The following is a 23,740-nucleotide window of genomic DNA, read 5'->3' as shown; positions in this document are numbered from 1 at the left end:
ACACACACACACACACACACACACACTGCACACACACACACACACACACACACACACACACACACACACACACACACACACACACAGGTGGAAAGTAACTAAGTACATTTACTCAATTACTGTACTTAAGTAAAATGTAGAGGTATTTTTTTACTTTACTGGAGTATATCCAATTTTCAGCACTTTTACTTTTACTCCACTACATCTCAGAGACAAATATTATACTTTTTACTCCACTACAATTATTTGAAAACTTTAGTTACTAGTTTACTTTATAACACTACATACATTAATCACTTCAGCCCTATACATTTTGTCCATTTGAAAATAGCAGATCTACAAGCTCACAATGCGTGGCATCGCTATGCATTGTGGGCTTGTAGATCTGCTATTGTCAAAATATTTTAAATCCATTTTTATACATTTAAAACTTGTACTAATGAGTACTCTCTACTTTTGGTACTTTAAGTACATTTTGATACATAAAGTATACTTTACTAACATAAATAAACGTTTACTAAACAGACTATTTCTACACACACACACACACACACACACACACACACACACACACACACACACACACACACGCACACACACACACACACACACACACACACACACACACACACACACACACACACACACACACACACACACACACACACACTTCTTGCTTCTCGTGATTGGAAAAAAGAGGAGACACCCCTCGTGACGTCATCACGTCGTCTCGCCTCAGTTCAGCAAACATGGCGGCCTACATGGTGTCTCCATCTCTGCAAAGACTCCTGTCTGCTGCTAAGGTGAGACGACAACAGCAACAGCAAACAGTTGTGACGCTAAGTGCGGCGGTGCACACTTTTCTTCGTTTATGACACCCGTACTCAAGTTATTCATTTATATTAATTGTCCTTGGCTTGCTCACAATGTCAACATTCATTAGCAGCCATAGCATCATTTAACTGCACGTTACTTTAACAGCGTGGAGGGTAACGGTTAGTTGTATATCCTTCATAAAAAGATATAATTACCATAATATTTGTGGCATAATATGATATAATAATATGCGTTTTCATTAAAAAAAGTTACACGGGTAGTAGTTGATAGTTCGGGCAGTTGCTGTCAGTCAATGTCAAAGCGTCTTTACTGTTAACCATTATACCAGCTGCTTGCACAATGTTTAACGTAGGCTATGTGCTTGAAACCATAACCACACATACAAAATAAACTCTGCTAACCATTCACGATTTCGTAGATGTAGTAGACGATTTCTTAAAACTTTCTTAATTTCCCAATTAAGTATGTTTTATTGGTTAAAGCCTGGAATATTTTCCTGCACTATGGAAACAGTCATATAATGCAGTGGTTCTCAACCAGTGGTCCGGGGACCACCAGTGGTCCTTCAAGGGGTTCCAGGGGGTCCCCTGACAAATTAATAGCTAGGAACCAAATGGACCCTTATGTGTCTGTAACCATTTGTACAATCTAGAGTTAAATAAACACTGATGATGATGATACTACAGTGTAGACTGGGACCCCCAAGACATCAAAATGGTTGAGTCCCTGGCATATCTTTTAAAATGGGGTCCCTGGGCTAATATGTTGTTAATTTGGGGGTCCTTGGTGCGAAAAAGTTTGAAAACCACCGATATAATGTATAAAATTAATTCAACATATTTCTGACATCAACTTGACATATAGTTCAACACTATATGCCCACACCAACATTATTTTTTTAGCCGCATGGGGGTACAAAGATTGAAAGATTCATACCCACAATACACCTGGCTTATTGTAGCATTACTGTACATACTGACAAGGGCATGCCTTGTTGAATATGACTTGGATGGTTTTGTTGGGATAAAATGACACAAATCTGCCATATTCATGACCCCCCACAAAACCTTATACTCCATTGAGTTCTTGCACCAGAACTTTTTTATGTTGTGGGTGGAGGTGGCAGCAACAATTTTATTTGTCATTTTTCTTGAAATAAGTGTCGGCTCTATTTGGCAGCACAGACATCACATATCAGGGTGAGGTGTTACAAATTTAAAAAGTTTGCTGATTAATAATTTGTATAGTATGTGTAGTGCATAGATAATACTGGGCTAGGACAGAACCCTGTATTGCTGAGATGAAAGTGTCTTGGATATGGTGATCAGACGTCCCGGTTTGGCCGGTCTTTTCCGGTTTCTTAAAAAAAAATAAAAAAAAAATCTGAAAAGGGTTGGCATAGAAAAAAGGGATTTTCCTGTTTGAAGCTGTGTGTCCGAGTCCCAACAAATATCTCTAAAACACTCAAATGTTTTCAACATTCACTACCAAAATGTCCCGGTAAAATGATAGTTAATTCAGCAGTTGTATAGACGTTTATCATGTTCTGTTCATGTACATGCTCACCACCTAACCAATCAGAAAACATGAACATTGCGTGACTGAATTCAACGCTGATGTGTCTCACAATCAGCTGTTGCCTGTATGCAACGTCTATGGTACATGTGCATGAATGTGCACATTATGGGTCCCAGTTTGGGGCGTTGAAAATATTGTCACCCGTTAGTCTGGTACTAATTACTTTGTGTTTTGCAGCATGCTTCATTCCACTCCAAATACTGTCTGGTGGCAGGCAGGGCACAATACTCCACCATCTGTGACCCCAATGAGAAGGTATGGCATTGCTCTGATTGTTTAAATCGTAAATGGTCTGCCTGTCTATAGTGCCATGGCCCTTTATATCCAAAGCGCTTTATAATATACGTTAACATTAACCCATCCACACACACATCCACACACCAATGGTGGAGGCAACTATGCAAGGCACCAACCTGCTCAGTGCTCATAGGGAGAATTTTTGGAGTCAGTGTCTTGTTCAAGGACACTTCAAACTGATGTCTGGAGGAGCCAGGGATGGAACCGGGAACTTTCTGCCAGCCAGACGGCCGCTCTATGAGCCACTGCCGTTTCTTTTGTTTCTTTCTTTATTATCCGCCCTCTTTCTCTGTTTTCTTAATGATCCCAGGAAACCCTCATTTCCCCTAAAACTCAGCATAAACAAGATTTCACCTCCTTAACCCGAGTTCCCCTTTGAGCTAAAAGCTCTGTAGCCTCTGGTGGTTAGTGAGGACACAGAGGGGGGGCAGCTACACTGTAACATCCTGAGTGAACTCAAGAGAGTGTTTTGATTGATTGAATACTTTATTAGCAGGTTTGTTAACAGTACTTGTAGTACAGTCAAACTAAAGGTTATGCTGAAAGGATAACAGAAGCGTACAGGTAGTTCCATTTGTACTCCAGTGGCAGATACAGAAGATACAGTGTCAATGAAAAATCTGGATGTGCTTATAGTTTTTTAAGTTTAGATTAGTTATTGTAATGCCTGGTCTTTTCCATCTTTTCGAAGCCCACCTGCCCCTGTTGTATACTCTCTGAATTAAATTAACTGTGTTTCTGTCTTTCCCATCATTTCAATGGTTATTCATAGCTTTGGGCAAACAGTATATCATACATATATATAAGACACATTTTATTTTAATGGATTTATTTTGGGATTTTGTATTTGTTCACATTTTCTCCAGTGTCATTAAAACATTGCTCAACTACTGAATAATTTGCTTAATATAAATATCACTGTGCAGTTAATAAGTAATATATATTCGAATTGTATTAGTTTCCAGGGACTATTTTCAGCTATACTTTTCAAATCAATCCATGCTTTAAAATGCGATGATAAAGTAACCAGACATTTTGCATTGAACTATTGCAAAGAAGTTAAAACGAAAAGTCTCTTAAGTCGATTTTCATTCCATAATTAAATGAACGGAACCCAGTGGCTTCCTTGAAAATCAACAAACTACTTGGTCGTCGGTAAAGTCAAGTATACCTTGAGTCGTAGTCAATGGGCTAAACATGCCTGACCACCAGTATGGTCCTTTAATAATGTGAAAATACAGCTGAACTTTATTTAATTTCCATTCTTGGTGTTAAGCTTGATTCCAATGAGAGAGGTTTGTTGGAGTGAGGTTTTTTGTTTTTTATTCATGTTTTTTTTTTGGTGTTGCAGAGCTAATCTATGTGTTTTCTCCTTCCACAGACCTTTGATAAAATCCTGATTGCCAACAGAGGGGAGATTGCCTGCAGGGTGAGACCGGCTCAGACAGTACTACTAGTACTTTTGTTGGGCTGCAGCATATTGACCACAATAATGTTGCAAATTATTGCAACAATTGAGCCCAGAATAACTTTGACCTACAGTAGTAATGAGCCACAAACTTTAATGGCGTGATCTGGAACTGCAAAATAACTCAGATGTGTAAAACATCCAGTATGATGTCTTTATTGGCCTGTCTTGATATTTAGTCCTTTCACGCCCAGCAAAATAGCAAGTTAGTTTTGTTTTCTTCTGTCCATGGTTCTATGGTGTTGCTCCCACAACAATGTCTAGTGTCTAACATTTAGTTTTGTATTTATGATTCATTCAGGTCATCAAGACATGTAAGAAGATGGGGATTAAGACGGTGGCTGTACACAGCGATGTAGACTCTAGTGCTGTGAGTCGAGTCTCGTTATCTTGCTCTTTCCTTACATGGCACCAAAAATGTTCTCTGCCTCGAACACATTTTATTTATTCATAATTTTGTACTTATTTATCATTACTTACTTATTTTGTTTTTCCCCACATGATGAATAAACAGATTCTGCCTAAAAGTTTCTTTGCATATCAGCCTTTGCATATTTGTCTTTAAAACAGAAATGCAAAGTTGGAATAGTAAGTGGGCTGGCTAAGTACCTCCTACTTTTCACACATGTATGGGAAGGCCTCCTAAAGACCCAGAGAATGGTTCGGTAGCCCTCCCCCTCCACCCATACACTCACAAACAAACTTTGCAACCTTGTTGTTCCAGATGTTTATGTTAATGAGGATTTATCCTTGTGGTGACAAAGTCTGTCACTCACCCAGCATGGGGGAGTGTGTGTGTGTGTGAGTGAGAGGGCCAACCTTGTATTTTGTGACCATCAGCCCACACAGTGAGAGGTTATAATCAGACAGGAAACACAAATATATATATACATTTCAAGGTGGACATAATGAATGGCTAATCCATTAGTAGTCTTTGTGTGTCTAATGGACATGTCAATGTAACCGTTGAGATTGTTTGTGTGTGAAAAAGTAAAGGGGATTTCAATACAGTGATTGTGTGTACTGTATATGTTGGACTGTAGGTCCATGTAAAGATGGCTGACGAGGCTGTGTGCGTCGGTCCTGCTCCCACCAACAAGAGCTACCTCAACATGGACGCCATCATGGAGGCTGTCAGATCCACCAGAGCTCAGGCTGTAAGCACACAGCACCTCACCTTAATGTATCGATCTGTCCAGAATTCTGCACATGAATGTCATGGCTCCAGCGTATTGAAATGAAACAACGCATCCATCAATTACAACAACTTCATTGCAGTTTTGATTGATCGACAACATGCATCTGCAAGACAATAATGAAATAGTAATCCGTCAGAATCTTTTTTTTATGCAGGGAAACCCAAGCGAGTCTAAAGTGTGATTTGCTGTGGGGTCCTTCATATTATAAGTAAACAGTGCCAATAGGGGGGTGGGGGGAGTATAATACCTGAACATCTTACTTTTCATTTCTCAACATGGCTGTGTTTCCTCTACATGTCCTCTACATGGTATATTTAACAGTTGGGTGTACAGAATAACGGCATGTTATTTAAAGGCGCATTGCCGATTTGCCGTATTATGAATGAATAGTAAAAATATATCGTCTTCTCATGGTTATGGATTCTCTGATTGCAGATGAATTAACCACATGAACCTAACGTACCTATTCTGGGGATGTCACAATAAGGCATTTGGCAAAAAGAAACGGTGAGGGGAGAAAGGAGGGGAACTTGGGGTTTAAGTGGTTGACGTGTGCTGGAGAAAAAGGCGGCAATGCATTAAATGAGATCACACTGTGAGTTTATTTTAGTTAATTAGGATCCCCATTGGTTACTAGTTGATAAATGAGATGACTGGGATGGGTGGACCTATCCTTGACGAACATGCAGTCTTATGCAAAGGTTTTAAATTTAGATAGCATGTTATTTAGACACATGCCAGGTTCATTAATTTTGTTGACCTGGCATCCTATAGTTTTTGATATTATACCGTTTAGACTGATGCTAGGTTTGTGGTTTACCTATGATCCTAGATTACTGAGTCACTACACTGTCTCTATGCATTTGATGTATTATGTGTTTACCTTGTTTACTGTAAGTAGCTCTGGATAAAGAGCGTCTGCTAAATGCCTAAATTGGTGGAGGCTAAGAGGAAGTTAAGAGTTCCACCAGTGGATCCAGTGGAACATATTGTATGTGTTTGGCTCTCTGGACACTTGTGGTTGGTTTACCATTAACTAGCCAGGATTGCTACCACTACCAGCCTGAGGCAGCAAAATGTGTAAAACTATGGCAAAGGTCTTTACAAGCCGAGAGCCTTCTAACAGAAATATGTGTAGATTTGTCAGCGCAGCTGTTGAAATGCATTAGGAGAGCAGGAATGAGAGAGAAAGGGCTGAAGGGTTTCAGGTTTCGATGTTGTCTTTTGTACCTGGCTGGTAAACTTCAGGCTGGACTACAGGGGAGTAGAAGAGAAAAAATAAATAGAAGAAATTAGGGACTAAGCGGCGAGATGATGGAAAGAAGTGATTCTGTGTTCAAATCCTTAGCAAACCATGCACTGATGAGGGCCTCTCTCTCCCATCTCGTTCCTTGCCCCCCCCCCTCCCCCCATTTCAACAATAGGATGGAACTATGCACGAAAAAACGAATTTCACCCACTTTTTTTAAAAACTTCTATAAACCTGTGATGTGACAATAAAGCTGATTCTGATTCCCCCTCCCTCTAGGTTCACCCTGGCTATGGCTTTCTCTCTGAAAATAAAGAATTTGCCAGGAGACTGGTAAGCAACAAAAACACTCCTAATTAGACCCCTTGTTATTACTCTTGTATCTCGCTCTATCTGTCTGCCCCCCCTTAGTGATGTAAAGTCTGTTAAAGGTGTGAATTATAGTCAAGGTGAAGGACTTGATAGCTTTAAAACAAAGATCTGCTGCCAAAAGGCTGCTGATAAGACATTAGATCTCTGTATTCAGAGAGAAAAACACACGACATAACCTCAAATTATGTTGGATTGAAGTCAAAACCAGCCTGATGAAGTATTATAGTATAAGGAGTGAATATGTGTTTACACATTGAAATGTGACCATATATTCACAGTTGAATTCAGAAGCAAACACCGAATGAGTACGACATTGAGGGTTCAGTCCATAATGCAGCACATATTTTAAAAACTCCTGGGTAAAAACTACCGGTAATAAAGAAAAGTGCATTTAAGATCCTGACATCTGTTGAACACACTTGTGTCACAAAGTAAAAAGAGGATATAAACTATTGCCTGTAATTTTGTTATTGAAGCCCAGTCCAAGAAAAGTGGTTGAGAAACACATTGGAACTTTTTCGTCAGAGTAAAATTGGCGTAAAAGCTTTGGTTGTAAAATCAAAGCTTGTGACTGGAATGTAGTGCAGACGTTTTTGGAAGTAGACTTTATGGGGAATCTAAGGGTAATTTAGTTTCTGTTCACTAAACAGATTAGTAGAATCTTTACTCTCCGCCCATATGGAATGGATAGATGTTATTGACTTAGAAAGTGGACAACATCCAATATATATACACTTAACGTATGTACAAATGCCACAAAACACCATGATATGTAACAGTACTATATTATTCCAGGACACACGCACACACAAAAATCGGTTTGAGAATTGGTGATGTTGAATTTAACAAGTAGGTTAAGTTATATTATTTGGAATTAAGTTTACTGTAGTCTGCCAACTAAAACTTTTATGGAGGCAGCCATAACCGTACAAGTTATTTAATGGTTTTCTGACTGAATGACCAAACCTTTTTTCGGTGCACTACATGCACACACACATGCCTTGGCCAAAGATCCTGAAAAAAGTTAAAAGGGGCATTTCATCAATAACTTAGTTAATGTTTTGTGCCGCACATAATCTCTCATCTTAAACTTCACTGGGGGACACGGCTGGAAATAAATAGGTTTCAATTTATAAACTAGCCTTATATGTGTTGTACCGAGAGTTTTTTTCAAATTCGAGCATTAACCTGTTGAACCTAACGTCCCTATTATGGAGGGAACATTTGCCATAAATGGCAAATCTATAAGCTCACAATGTGATGCGTTTTGAGCTAATAGATAAGCTATTTTCGGCAAAAGGATTTGGTTTAGAGGGGGGGGGGAGAGTGGACCAAAAGTATTAAGAACAAAGTATTTGTTTAGTAAGTATAGTGGGTTTAAGTGGTTAAAGCCCAATATGACACTCAAAGTCATCAGTTACTCTTTTCCATCTGGTGTTTAGGGCAGTGTATCATGGATTTGCTTTTTATTTTAAAAGTCATCATTTTCTGTAGTTAAATTGCCTTACATACTGTGTTCAGAAAGGGAGACCATTTTAGGCTTTCATGAGAAGTTGTACTCATAATGCTAATCATAATGCTAATCACACACGTCCTGTACACAATGCTTTCTCACCTTTGCTTTACAACTTGAGCTATGTACAGTCGATGGCTATGTATAAGGCAGGTCAGTGAATTGCCCATCAATTTTCATTGTTTGTGTGTGCGTGTGTGTAAAAGAGTGTATGAATGGACCATCAAGGCCCTTCTGTGTGTGTGGAAACGGAGATGTCATAACATTAGCAGTTGAATGGGGCCCCCTGTGTGTCAGACAGTGGGGAAACAGTTAGTGCAGCTTTACGCATTGCAAACGCTCCCCGGGGCCATATGCATGGCCCTGGGCTAGAAGGGGTAGGGGCTAGAAGGGGTAGGGGGGGTGTGTGTGTGTGTGTGTCGGGGGTAAATTGGGGGTAAGGACCCTCTTAGCATGAGAAAGAGCCTGAAGGTGAATAGAGCAAGAAGGATAGTGTGGGGGTGGGGTAAGCATTGACTGTAAAAAATTAAATTAAAAAAAGTTGATGGTGTGGTACTTGGGAATGATTTTCATTTTTAAAAAGTCTCACATTTTAATGCAGTTAACAACTTGTTTGTTACGAAAGGCCTGTGGGGAAACTCTCACTTTTAAACACGATTAAAAATGTATCCAGAAATAAGCATGCCACTGTTTTTTTGTCTTAAGAGTTCAAGCAAACAGGGGAGTTTGAATCTGAAATATTTTATTGCATACAAGGAATTTTATTAGTCAGAAATGTGTGCAGCACGGAGGTACAGTAAGACATTTGGCAAAAAGGATAACACAAAAAAGTCCTGGGGACTTGTTTCCATTGTGGTCCTATGTATTCAACTCATCAACAACTGGTGAGGTTGGTGCATTACACTAAATAACATTAAAATAGTTAAACAGATATTTACAGAGTTAAGTTATTTTAATTATAGACTAATGTAAAGATGGTAACTAAACGCAGTATAGAGAATATTTGTAAATAAATACATGTGAATTGTTGCACTTGTTTTATTATGTACACGGAAGGTAATACCATGTTTATTACGCAGGAGGTAATAGTGGTAAGGCCAGAGGTGATAGTAGCAGTTGCAGTTGGTAGTGCAGGCACATTGCATTGTGCGTGCGTGCATGTGCGTGCGTGAAAAACAACTGTAAATCATTAATGGAAGTAATCAAGGACATGAAATGTAACTGTTCAAATACAAATTGCATTAAAACAACATTTCACAGAGGCTTCTTGAGCATTCTGAGAACTATTTAATTGTGCCAGTATGGCAAGTCATGAAAGTATTGAAACTTTAAAATAAAGATGTGCACAGTGTCCTTGTGGTGACATGAATACATTTGCTATAGTCCTGGATTATGGTGCCATGAGAGAGGCTGTAAGTCACAAACAGTGTGTGGCATTCTCGTTCAGCATTGGTAAAGTACAGCACCCGGTTGTTACTTTGGCCATGTTATAACAAAGTTAGTTTTAATCGGTGCCCAAATCCACTGGTATCAACCATTGTCATTGTCAAAGTGTCTTTTCTAGCCTAAGTAAACAGCGTAAACAGCCATACAACAGCCAACACTAACATAACACTCCCATCAGGGTGATTGTCAATACCCAGCAGCTGTTTGCACCTTGTACAATGGTGGCACACTGTGTCTGTGTGTCAGAGTGAGTGTTTGTGGCTGATAGATTGTCAGCTCAGACAGTTTAATTGTGATTAAATTGTGAAAATTCACAACATCACTGTCCCTGACAAAAACACACATACTCCACCTTCTACAGTGTAAAAGGTGGGGTACCGTATGTGTGTTTTTGTAAGGGACAAGCAATATAATTCGCTGACATTGACCTTTACAAATCTTGCAATGGAAATTTATTTTAGATAAAGCTAAATTTTAAATCATTATTTCATTAACATTTCCTTTAAGCCTTTGTGGGGACGTTTTATGTTAAAATAAGAATACGTTTAGGTAATGTTTTTTTATCCTCTTTGCCTTTGCAGCCATTTCTAAAAGTTTTATCCTAAGTTTGTTGGAAGTTTTCTTCAGTTATTTTACATGTTGCCACAGAAAAGGTGAACTACTGTTTATTTAGCAAATAATACTCAATATTGCGGGTATAGCAGTATAAGACTGAAAGGGATATTTTCATACATCAGATGTTATCTTTATTACAGATTGATTGTTTGATGTAACTAGGTACTGCTTAGATCTTTCCCCTCAGGCTAGGACCTTTTCTACCCAGCTAGCCTTATTTTTCACATTTCCTGAATGCATCAGTAACAGTGGTCAGATGTTTGCTGTCTATTGTCCTGTATGGGAACTGCTGGGTCCATTCACTTTAATGGGGCTATATTAGCACTAAGCTGGGATCCAATCTGCATAGCAACAGCACACTCAACTGGCTTGCAATTGGCCTCGAGCAAGACCATTACAAGAACAGTAAGAAAGTTCTATCCCAACAAGAACAATAATACAAAAACCCAATGGAACCTTCAGTAAAATGCCCTTTTTTGTACATTGGCACATTTTAATAGCTAGGTGGTTTGACAGACTGCTATAAAGATATTTTGGTCAGGATGAGGATAATGTTGTATACAGAGAATCTTAGTAGATAGTAGTTTTCCTGTCACCCTGTATCTCCAGAGGCCATACTAATGTAGTTAAACATGCAAATGTATGTGATCTCTAATTAGTCATTAGCTCCCTGAGGGCATATTTCTGACTGCGAGAGAGTGTGTGTGACAGAAAGAGTGTCTTTCGCCCTCAGGTAATACAAAAAAAAATGATTAGGTCTTCTTTTCTTCCTCGAATATCCACTATATAAAAACAGAAAAGAAAAAAGTGTTGCATTGTATATCTCTGGATGATGCAGTGTAACCGCAGCAGTGAATCCTTCAACAACCACATGTCTTTTTGACCAAAGACACTGAAGGCCTAGTACCTGCTCAGTGGTCACTTTCACTTTCAGCTAAATTACAAAAAAATGGTGGTTAACCCGTTAAAACCTGAGGCCAATTCAATGTATATATATTTTTTACTAGAGTAATAACTGTAACAATTGTAGAATGCAGTCTTTTTTTGTATTGTCTTGTCCTATAATTTTCTATTTTGTTTTCTTTACTTATTCTTGTTCTCTTTTGTATCCTTGTATGTGTGTTTGTCTTTTGAAAATCCTTTGTTCCAATAAAAATTTAGTTAAAAAAAAAAACAACCTGGTGCCAATTACAAAAATGACTTCTAAATCCAAAACAGTTTTCTGAAAAACGTATGTTTCTATATCAGTGGTGCTCAAACTTTTTCATGTCGAGGACCCCCAAAATAATATGTATTTGGCTGCGGACCCCAATCTCAAAATATTTTGTTCCAGGGACCCCCAGAAGCAATCCTCACTTTAAAAATATATATATTCAAAGATTTTCACACATTTTCAAGATTTTTCAAAAATAGCAGATGTACAAGCTCGCAGCTTGTATATCTGATATTTTTTAATAGCCAACGCAAAAATGTTAAATGACACAGATGCTTTCCCGGTTTTAATCGCTTAAGTTTAAGTCTTAAACCCTTATTGACTAGGGTCCCCCAGGGGTGTGTACTGCCCCCCCCCCCCCTTCTAATCTCTTCGGGCAAAAATAGTCAATCTACAAGTTCACAAGGCGTTGTGAGCTTGTAGCTATTTTGTTTGCCTACTTTTGCAGAATGCTCACCTATTAAGAGTTCACGTGGTTAATGTCTAGCGCTAATATTGTACTTTTGTGTGTTTTGAGGCGGCAGAGGGGGTGGCGTTCATCGGCCCAGACACTCATGCCATCCAGGCTATGGGGGATAAGATTGAGAGCAAGCTCATCGCCAAGGCTGCCAACGTCAACACTATACCAGGCTTCGATGGAGTTGTCGAGGTATTCACATACTGTACATTAACTCACTACCAACTACACTCACATTTATGCTATAGTATATAATTGGAATTCTTAAAAATGATTGACAATCTCGTAATGGTTGCGACCGCAGCGTGATTTTGTCCGAAAAGTTAAGGCAGTGAACATTACAACAGCTTTCACTGTGTCTGTGACCTCTGACCTTAAATGAGTGTAGATGACGTATGAATACACCAAGCTGAAACTTTTCTAATTTTTGCTTGGTATATGATCAGCATTACTTCCAGCAACATACACATACTACATCCACAACAATACTATATTAATCTAAACACATATGAGCCGCTTCTGTAATCCATTGCTCCATCATCCCTGATCCCTCAAGGGAAAATTAGTACTGTCCATCATTCAATTGAAGCATGGCCTTCATATTGGACCACTTGAAAAAGGAATACGAGCACTCGTCCTCGTAGACACTTATTTTATTGGATGCACGGCTCTGAATAGAATCCAGTAAACAAAAAACACCAGCACTCACTCACCCAGCAGAGCAGCTGCTGGGTCATGAAATAAATAAGAGAGCCTGAAATGACTTGAAGTGAGTGCTGGTGATTTTAGTTGACTTCATATTGGACCAATCATCAATATTTAATGTCTCCATATTGCCCATACCTCCATGATATTAGCAACTTTTGTCAAGATATGTTCAAATACACATTTCAGCTATATAGCTCCATATTGAATGTGTCTTTATGAACGGATCTCTGAATAACACAGGGTAACAATATAATGAAAATGAACGATCTGTGGAATATTGTTGATTGAAAAAGATTTTGAAACAGAAACAGAATACACCACATTACCTGTTGCAATTACTATTGCCTTACATTTTACTAATTTACTAATTGCTAATTACTTAGGATATTATGCAGCATATACTCTTGTAGTTACTGTTGCTGGTTGACATAATGCTCATGGCACTAACTTACTCTGACTTTGCACAATGTGAGTTGCTGGACCTGAGCGCCTTCCAAATGACTTGTCCAGGTGGTGCTAGCTAGGGTTTCTGATCTTTCAGTAAAGATTGAAACCAACTACGCCCTCTAGTGGCCAGAACGGTTTAATACACTGACATTGTCCTTTTTGGACTGTCTCCAGACAAGAAGAATAATTGATAACCAAACAATGATCAAATGATTAATATTAAGGTATATCTACGTATATTGCATTTTTAAATTTCTAAATATTAAGTGACTGAGGTGCCTATATGTGTTTAACTCCACTGTAGGGTGCAGTTTTGCCACAGTATGTTCACACTATCCACCTTAAAAAAAAACAGGCCCCACCATTATACATTAAAACCTATGAAAGATGACCACCCGTTAAAAGGCGCTGGTCAGTGTGCTTTTTTGGCCAAGCAGAGCATTTTAAAAAGTTGGGAATAACAGTAACTTTTTAAGAAATGCACATGTGACGTGGACCGCTTTTTATCAACTGACCAATCACAAATAAATGTCTGCTGTCCTCAAAATAACTATGGAAAGTAGCCTAGTTTGAAATTTAAACTAGAAGTTGTGAAAGATGTGAAATTAATCAAGATTAGGCTACTGAATGGCCTAACGTGATAACAGAGAAGCTGTCAAAGATGGACACTGAGTGTCTGTGTTTCTCCATTGCACCTGACAACTCTCAGAATACAATCGCTGCACTTGTAATGCACCGCCTGAAATAAGCTTCAAAGTGGGCTTCGTCCAGACTGAGCTCCAGGACGAGGTTGTGATATGCCCCGACGGACTACTTTTGGCGTAGGAGGGTGCCGGTATTGGTCGGGTGTGGGTGCATGACATCCTCCACTCTAGACAGCAGTACAGAATATGGGGCATATCACAACCTCGCCCAGGAGCTCCGTCTGGGGGTGGAATATGTCGCGTCTTTCATTTTCAGCAGAAAAAGTGCTCTAGGCAGTGCTTTTTTTTTTCTTCATAAAAGGCGGATAGTGTGAATATAATCACTTTAATCTGTGCAACAAATGTTTTTTGGTTGTGGTGATGCTGGGACAGACCAGACGTATCTGTGGACTGGAGTCTGGAAAACAAACAGGATTTTTTCCCCTACTCCTATAAAAAGAAAATTACCTCTTGGGATTTACTTACTCTGTCTTGGATCTACCTTTACCCTCCTTTATCTATTTTTACAAGTCATGGGAGAAAGCATAATAGCTTTTACCTGGTCATCATGGAAAGAACCTGCAGTGCTTTGTAAACATAGTACATTAGAATTCAATTGTAGGGCTGTATATGTTGACACGTGTGTGTAACAATAATGTAACTCTCCCTTTGTCACAGACGGTTGAGGATGCTGTTAGGATCGCTAAGGAGATTGGTAAGTAAACCGATGTCTAAACAGGACACTGTGCATCCGGCTTGGCCCGAGCATTTATACAAACACAATCGGCCATGTAAGGGGGAGGGAAGCCAGTCAGAGAGGGCGATCTTTGTCACTGTGCTACCGACTCCTGTGGGCTGGGGCAGACTCCTGTGTGTTTGTTAAATGTGAGGAGTAGGATGGAGGCACTATGTCCTCCCGGTGGGGGCTCCCCATTGGCAGTTGAGCCAGTGTACAACAGCAGTGGCAACACAGAAATATGTGGGGGAGGGTTAATGGGCGTAACGACTAAATTGGCAGAAAAAAGGGGTAATATAATAATTGGCTGCTCTAAAAAAACTGTTTGTTGGTAAGGTTGTCCTCTACAATAATTGCCCACACGCACACGCACACGCACACACACACACACACACACACACACACACACACACACACACACACACACACACACACACACACACACACACACACACACACACACACACACACACACACACACACACACACACACAAGGCCTCTGTTGAGTTCTCATACAGGCTCCATACCCTGTTTAGTGTCGGTTGGGAAATATTAAAACCAATCCCACCACTAGTGGTGACAAAAAAAAACAGATTAGCATGCTATACCACAGATATTGCTGCTATTATACAATAAATATAAACTATATACTATGATGTAAAGATAAAAATACCCTAGAACTTCCACTGCAAAGTGCATTCTTTCTCTTCTGCCAGAGCCATATGCTGCTTCTGTCCTCTGCTGCTTCAGAAGCTTCCTTTGTGGCCGGACATAAAAATTCCCTAACCTTCTGTGTCAATCTATTATGGATGTTGCTACAAATCCATGTCAACCAACTTCCACTTGCTTGTGCCAAGATCATAACCTACACAGTACAGTTGCACAACAATATTTCCAATGCTGCAAGTGTGTTTACACTGCTGGCAACACAAAATGTGTTGATCGACATGCTCGTTGATGTCAAGCATGCGTCCGATGAGCAAGAAAAATATAAAGGAAAATATAAATCCTGAGGTTAAAAAAACACGGAATAATTCGTTTTCCCCAATTACACACCACCCCTCTTGCTCTTGGAAATCTGCTCACCCTCTCTTATACCCATGCTGTCCAATATGGCCGAATTTCCTACTGCATTTCGGCTGAATGATGATCTGCATCCATTCAAAAATGAATAACTATTTTAAGTACTGGATAATTTCAGCTACCTACCAACTTCATATAACTTTATTTTATTTATTTATTTTACTTTGTTTATTTAGACGGGACACTGCATATTAATGAAAATACAGATCAATGTAATGTAAATACACCAGACTAAGCAATGATGCTATTTAAAAAAAAGGAAAACAGAACAGAGATACAAAACAGACAACAAAACTGAAGCAGCCTGTTGGTATTAGCCAAGTTTGTTTCACTTTGACTGAGACAAATAGGGGTCATATCAGGTTTTTTGGCTAGGGATGGGCAGAGGTTCTTTGATTTGAAACACAAGAGCCCAGTGATGATAGATTGTTATACAACAGGTAGTTCCGACCAAGCAATCTGATTGGTTGAAATAGCTATCTAGCCGTGCTTCAAACCAGCATCATAGCACGGGCCTAATCACATTAATAAATCACTCCGCACTGCAGTCCGCACCTGATTAGACCACATATGGCACAGCTGTGCTGTGACGTCACGCTGTCCCACGGTAGGAAAACAAACAACACGGCGAAAATAGCCGATCTACAAGTTCACAACACGTCGCCAGGTATCGCACGGCGAAAATAGCCGATCTACAAGTTCACAACGCGTCGCCATCGCGACGCGTTGTCAGCTTGTAGATCAGTTATTTTGGCCACGTGACACGGTCGTACGACGGAGCATATAGCCTGCTGGAATTCATTCCACTGCGCAAGCATTGATAGCTCAGCTGTGTTGATGAGACGGTGCCTCAGGCTCATAACGCTGCTACAGGGACTATTTAATCTCAGTGAAAAACTCTTCTCTTTACAGGGAAACGGATAATAGCGAAACATTGTTATTATGAATTGCTCCACAATATGAATACATTTGGATGTGTTTTGTTGGTAACTGTTGTATAATCGCAATATTACACTCGAGGGTGTGCTTTACCTTACATTATTGGCACTTCTGTGATGCTCGCAGAACTCTGCTTCGCCTCGTTCCTGACCGCATCACAGGCGTGCCAATAATGACGGTAAAGCACACCCTCTCGTGTAATATTGCTTAATTGTTGGTAGGTTACACTGAATGATGGGTTGCGTTGTTGTTTACACTGATGAGCTGGTTGTTTTGTTGCTACAACTGTATTTTTCTAGGTACCCAGTAATGACATTTGCTTGTGTTATTGCTAGGTTACCCAGTGATGAGATGGTTGTATTGTTGCTATAGGTTCCCATGGTGATATGGTTGTGTTGTTGCTAGGTTACCCAGTGATGATCAAGGCATCTGCAGGAGGAGGCGGGAAAGGAATGAGGATTTCTTGGAACGATGACGAGACGAGGTACTGACTGTCTTTCTGATTTTCTTCTTCTTCTATTACTCCTCTCTCTTTGCTTCTCACACACGCCCTGTAAACCCCTCTCTCCTTCTACTCTCTCCCATTCTATCTCACTCTATCATCCTGTCTCTTTATAATGCTTCCATTCCATTGTATTACTCTTTTTCATGTCTCTTCTTTTTGTTTGCTCTTCTGTTCTCTCTCTCTCTCTCTCTCTCTCTCTCTCTCTCTCTTTCTGTGTGTGTGTGTGTGTGTGTGTGTGTGTGTGTGTGTGTGTGTGTGTGTGTGTGTGTGTGTGTGTGTGTGTGTGTGTGTGTGTGTGTGTGTGTGTGTGTGGTTCAGGGAAGGTTTTCGGTTCTCATCTCAGGAGGCGGCCTCTAGCTTTGGAGATGACAGATTGCTCATTGAGAAGTTCATAGACAACCCCAGACACATAGAGATACAGGTACCACACATATCCGCACACACTCACACACACACACACACACACACACACACAGATCCAATTACACCTAATGTGTGTTGTCGCCACAGTTCAATATCAAGCATCAGAAAAACATGTGTTTGTGCTTCTGTGTCTCTGTATATATATATATGTGTGTGTGTGTGTGTGTTTAGGTATTGGCTGATAAGCATGGTAATGCTCTGTGGTTGAATGAGAGAGAGTGTTCTATCCAGAGAAGGAACCAGAAGGTGGTGGAGGAGGCTCCGAGGTCAGTAAACCTCTCACCTACCCCTGCTTCTGTCAGTAGGGTTTCTATACACTATACTAGCCCCATGGGTCCATTTTTTGCACTCAGCTATAAACAGTCTGGATTTTACAATGTATAGAAATGAGTAGAGATTGCACACAGTAACCTCTATTATTACTTGTATTAGCAACACAACAAAACAGATAGAAATGATGCTGTCACACAGCAGTCCTGGAAGAGAATTTAACTCAGATTAGTCATGTGTAGGAACCTTGAAAGTATAACTGAGTCAAAGTCATTTAAACTGTTTTAACTGTAATTACTGTTTTGACAGTACGTTCCTGGACCCCACCACGCGGCGTGCTATGGGCGAGCAGGCTGTGCAGCTAGCTAAGGCTGTCCAGTACTCTTCAGCAGGCACTGTAGAATTCCTAGTTGACTCACAGAAAAACTTCTTCTTCCTGGAGATGAACACACGACTACAGGTAGTGTATGAAGCCAGGGTGTGGGTGGGTGTGTCTGTTTTAGGGTTGTTGGTTGTCAATTAATGAAATAATAATAATAAAAAAATTGCTGTCATTTATGACGTCAATACTATGAACTCAGTCATCTCAATATTTGGGCAAAGCTTCGGACCAATCTGACCTCCCATTGACTTCAAGTATAAAATCTAAGTGCTAGTGCAATGGAGATATCCAAAGCGCCCTCTCGCTCATAAAACAGTCCTTTATAAGTTTGCAGGCAGCGTCTGTTCTGTTCAAGCCAAGTCTAGGCAACAACCATGTGTTGTGTTTACAGAAAAATGCAAATAAAGTGAAAAACGGGCTTTGTCACTGTCTGCACATGCTAATAGTCAATGCACAAGAACGGCACTGATCGGTCCACCAGGTTGCGAGATTAGCCCTCTTCTTCTACTACCCATGCCACAAAAAAAGGTCCAATTTAAGATCACCATTATTGCCAGAATTGTGGTAGGGGTAGAGTGTTTAGAGGAAAGGTCAAGGGGTCACTCAAATGTTTAGGGTTCATCTTCCAATTTACAATGAACATGCTCAGGTCAGGTTTCATTGCAATCTTGAGATATACAGTATTGTGTGCACGTGGATATTTTGGCCTACGGGTGGTGCTTGAATAGAGGAATGGCACCAAAGTAGGATTCATCCCCCCGGGAACATTAAGATTCACAGCAAATCCCTAGCAATCCAGCTAGTAGACCAAATGGACCAGATGGACAGGATAAGCCCTACTCATTTTGGTGACCCCATGGCCTGGATAGTTTGCATTGAATTTTTTATTTGTTTAATTTTACTTGTGTCCTGGCAGGTGTCAATTTATTTACCCAAAACTAAGACATTTTTGTGTGTTTGTATGCGTGTGTATCTCTGTTAAAGAGTGGGAGGAGGGCATACTGTACTAAACTAAACGTCATGGATTTGTGCCCTTTGACTCGTAGGTGGAGCATCCAATCACTGAGTGTATTACTGGTTTGGACCTGGTCGAACAGATGATCCGGGTTGCCAAGGGTTACCCTCTGCAGCACAAACAAGAGGACATCCCCATTAATGGCTGGGCCTTTGAGAGCCGTGTTTACGCTGAGGTAACACTTTATTTCTTTAGATTAGTCATATTTATGTCTCCACCAGGCCGAAGGCGTGGCCGAGACTATGTTTTCGCCCCTGTCCGTCCGTGTGTCAGTGTGCCCGTCCGTCTGTGAGCAGCTAATCCAAGCATCGGTACACAGTGGCCCTCATTTATCAACGGAGCGTATAAACCGGCTTATATTCCATATATTCGGCCGTACACCAACGTCGAAGTCACATTTATCAACGAATCCTATACAGGCAATCCTAGCGTGCATTGGGTCGCAGCCTTGATAAATGTCACGGCTGAAACCGAGCGTCATTTAAATATTCTCGAAACGCCCTGATTTTACGACATGGAGAATTAGAAAGAGAAGAGTTTCGCCTGCCTCGCTGCCTGTCAAGTCACACACACGCACACGCCTCTCTCTCTCTCTCACACACACACACACACACACACACACACACACACACACACACACACACACACACACACATGCCCAACTGTGACTTTCATATAATCCGTAGCGGTACAATCTTTGTCACGTAGGCTTGTAGCCTACATGAATGACATATTATGATACCAATCACATCGCCATGAATGGGGTTTGTATATTAATTTATTTAACCCATACCGAGCAGTGCACAAGCAGTCATGTAGGATATTCCCCGCGAGACTCGGACGGGCGGCAGTGATCCCGTACTGCCACGTTAATAAGAGATTCGATCGTCGGGTTTATGTCCTTAACCCAGCCAGGTTGTGTAGCCTATAACTCTCTATGACATAACTCCATAACATAGGACAAGCTACTGTAAGTTTGTAGACCTCACTGTCCATGAAAAGATGGTCGGGGCTCCCGAAAATTCTCTGGCAGAAGCGCTCGTATATTTTGAAAATAGCAGATCTACAAGCTCACAATGTTGTGAGCTTGTAGATCTGCTATTTTCAAATAGCCAATGCAGCCAGATCTGCAAGCTTAACCGAATGACTGTTAAAGCAGTTTGTTTAAATTACTTTATAAAATGTTATATTTTCACAGGGATTATTTATTAGTGTAGATATACATTTAGGAGTGGATTATATGTCCAGATGCCTGTCAGACAGTCAGACAATGCTGCTCTGCAGGTCTAGGATGGAATAAACGGGCGCAGCCAAAGTCAACAACTGCTATCAACCAGACGTGAGATTTCAGCGTACGGTAGGATGAAGCCAACGTCAGGATATATTGATAAATGCCGAAAGTTGCGGTGATCTCGCCGTACGCCCATTATTTGGTCTGCGCCGCATTGATAAATGAGGGCCAGTATCTCTATAGTCATGAGATCAAGACGGCTCTGTCCAATGTTTCATATTCTATCCTGATTGGCTAAGATTGGCTTCCAAAGTTTGCAGGTGTGTCCCGTTTTGAACAAATTGCCTCAAATCATGAACTCAACGGCCGATTGACGTAAAACTTTGCACGCACATTCCCACTTGGCCTGTAGATCATTTCTATTAGGTTATAGAAACGTGAGTTTATTGCAAGACAGGTTAATATAACATTTCAGCTTGTAAGCAAGATGCGGTGCCTTGACAGAACGGTCGCGCATCCCTAAGAGAGTTTGAGTTGGTTCTTATATACTCATTTCATAAAGGTCAACAGATCTATTTTGCAATAGTGCCCTACGTATGAGTAGTGTTTTTCCTGTCCTACCCTATCCCATGCTCGTATGAGCTGGGGTACCTTGTATGGACTTATGAAAGCCTGAGTGATATGGTGTTTGATAGCTTCCCAGAATATACTAGCTACCTGATACATGTTGCAACATTTAGTCAAGTCATTCTCACTGGCGGCCTCGCCGTGCTTACTTCATGTTAGGGTCACGCTTAGTTGACCCCCATTTCATGCACAATATATTCTAGATTACAACAGGCCTAGGAAGAAATTCCACCCTACATTTTTTAAATCGGCCTCATAGTGGCGCTATAACAGGCCGATTCACGTTTTAGCCTTTGATTGTTGAACAGTAGGTCATACAATCAAAATTATTCTTCCACTTTTTACTACTATTACTATCAAGATATATGAGTCCAATTGGCTAAGACTACTTCCAAAGTTTGCGGGTCTTGGGTAGGCAACCCGGCCTGGCGGAGACCTGTGCTCTTATAGTTTCTTTTTGTTTTAATATATTCTTACCATTTTGTCTCCCTGCCAGGACCCCATACAAATCCTTTGGCCTTCCCTCTATTGACGACTGTCCCAATATCAGGAACCACTCAACATCAGCAATGTAAGTGTGTTTGTGGTACTGACTCGGTATGTACAAGATTAGATTTTCTCTTTCATGCTCATCCAGAGTTTATTTTGATAGATGAGAAAAAAACATTCCATGGTAACATTAACTCATTCACTGCCAGAACTTTTTTTTTTGCGTTTGCCCACTGCCAGATATTTTTAATTAAAAAAAAAAAGTACTCAGGAGCCGAGATACAAAATGTTTAAGTTTTAAGTTAACAAGGAAGTGGATGGGAGTCTAGATCTTCAACAAATCATATCTCCTTGGTCTTTGGGTTAAAAAAATAAATAAATAAAAAATAAATAAAAAGATTTTTTTTTTTTGAAAATATTAAAAGTCGTTTTAGTCGTTCTTGGCAGAGGGGGCTTAAAGGACAAAAGTCGTTTTAGTCGTTCTAGGCAGGGAATGAGTTAAACAGATGAAATGGTAAAAAATACACCTTAACTATACACATTTTCCTGTGTGTCCTGGGTGTGACAGGTTCGTGTGGACAGTGGCATCGAGGAAGGAAGTGACATCAGCATGTACTATGACCCCATGATTTCTAAGGTCACACCTTTATGTAATATCAAGTGATTATTTTTTAACATTATGTTAAGGGAATGTATTTATGATTTTACATACTAAGTAAGCACCTGAGATTCCTTCTTTGAGTCAAAAGCTCATCTCATTCATTGTATTGGACTTTTGAGATTGGGTGCACCCTGATAAGCTTACTGTAAATACTGAACAATTACAATATAATAGTGTCATTAGTGTTTAAAAACTAAACTAAAGGGAAAGCAGGTGTCAACAGCAGTATTTTGTCCCTCTTTACTCACCATAGTTGGTGACCTATGGTGCTACACGAGCTGAAGCCCTGGCCAAGATGGAAGAGGCGCTTGATAATTATGTTATAAGAGGTACGCGCATGTGCTAATACACACTTACACAAGAGAGACTCATAAACACACTTAGACGCAGATATCCAACATACACACTTATTCAGTGTATTCCCTCTTGCTCTCTCGTTCTCAGGTGTGACCCACAACATCTCCCTGCTGAGAGAGATCATCACCCACCCACGCTTCATCTCTGGTGACATCAGCACCAACTTCCTGCCAGAGGTTTACCCGATGGGTTCAAAGGCCATCAGCTATCGGCTGAAGGCCGCAGGGAGCTGCTGGCCTCAGCGCAGCGCTCTACGTAGCCACCCAGCTCCGCTCACAAAAGTTTGTGGGCAGCCCGCGGTAAAGTTCTAACCATAGCTCTCTTTCAAACACACATAATATCCAGAGTGTTAATCTGACAGTGACAGTGTAAAAACTGACCTACAGCATCACCCACAATTTAGCTGTGGACTGTCGGCCCCAATCATCTACCAGCATTTATTAGCCCATTGGTACTTAGGAAAAATGGGCCTGTTTCCTAAAAAAAAGCAAAAGGTAGCGCATGCAAAAAAAAGTATTAAAAAAAAGTATACGTGGGGGGCACGGTGGCACAGTCGGTAGTGCTGTCGCCTCACAGCTAGAAGGTCCTGGGTTCGATTCCCGCAGGGGACGCTGTGGGCGCTGGGGGTGTGTTCTCTCCTCCTCGTCATCAGTGCCCATACCCTAGGTGGGGTTGGCGAAAGGGCCTTTCTGTGTGGAGTTTGCATGTTCTCCCCGTGTCTCCTAGGGTAGGTACCCTCACAAAAACATGCAGTAATCCTGGTCACTATACTGCCTCCCCCTGGCCAGCCGGGGCGCCTGATGGAGGGGAAGGGAACTGGTTGGAATAACGTGTTCCTTCCACGCGCTACGTCCAACCAGGGAAACTCTCCCCTGTCAGGTGACAAGAAGGTCAGTTGGCTCTCATGCATTGAAGGAGGCATGAGCTCGGCCCTGGCCA

General features: G+C 40.7%; 1 protein-coding gene across 1 annotated transcript in view; it reads left to right on the top strand.

Annotated features, from left to right (window-relative positions):
- Positions 1-739: 739 nt before the first annotated feature.
- Positions 740-23,740, top strand: part of pcca (propionyl-CoA carboxylase subunit alpha) — a 30,957-nt gene continuing 7,956 nt past the window's right edge. The window contains 21 exon segments of the mRNA XM_080449639.1: positions 740-803; positions 2,593-2,670; positions 4,094-4,141; positions 4,482-4,550; positions 5,224-5,337; positions 6,908-6,961; positions 12,305-12,436; positions 14,761-14,797; positions 17,247-17,325; positions 17,665-17,767; positions 17,941-18,035; positions 18,349-18,499; positions 19,468-19,611; positions 21,791-21,793; positions 21,795-21,822; positions 21,825-21,865; positions 22,352-22,420; positions 22,698-22,773; positions 22,889-22,984; positions 22,987-23,037; positions 23,040-23,100. Coding sequence (XP_080305765.1) covers positions 750-803; positions 2,593-2,670; positions 4,094-4,141; positions 4,482-4,550; positions 5,224-5,337; positions 6,908-6,961; positions 12,305-12,436; positions 14,761-14,797; positions 17,247-17,325; positions 17,665-17,767; positions 17,941-18,035; positions 18,349-18,499; positions 19,468-19,611; positions 21,791-21,793; positions 21,795-21,822; positions 21,825-21,865; positions 22,352-22,420; positions 22,698-22,773; positions 22,889-22,984; positions 22,987-23,037; positions 23,040-23,100 — 1,583 coding nt within the window. The 5' untranslated portion in view covers positions 740-749.

This window comes from Gymnoscopelus braueri (assembly GCF_963280865.1).
Source record: "Gymnoscopelus braueri genome assembly, chromosome: 14".
Classification (NCBI taxonomy): domain Eukaryota; kingdom Metazoa; phylum Chordata; class Actinopteri; order Myctophiformes; family Myctophidae; genus Gymnoscopelus; species Gymnoscopelus braueri.
The sequence above is the reverse complement of the archived record's forward strand: the minus strand, read 5'-3'. Positions and strand labels throughout refer to the sequence as shown.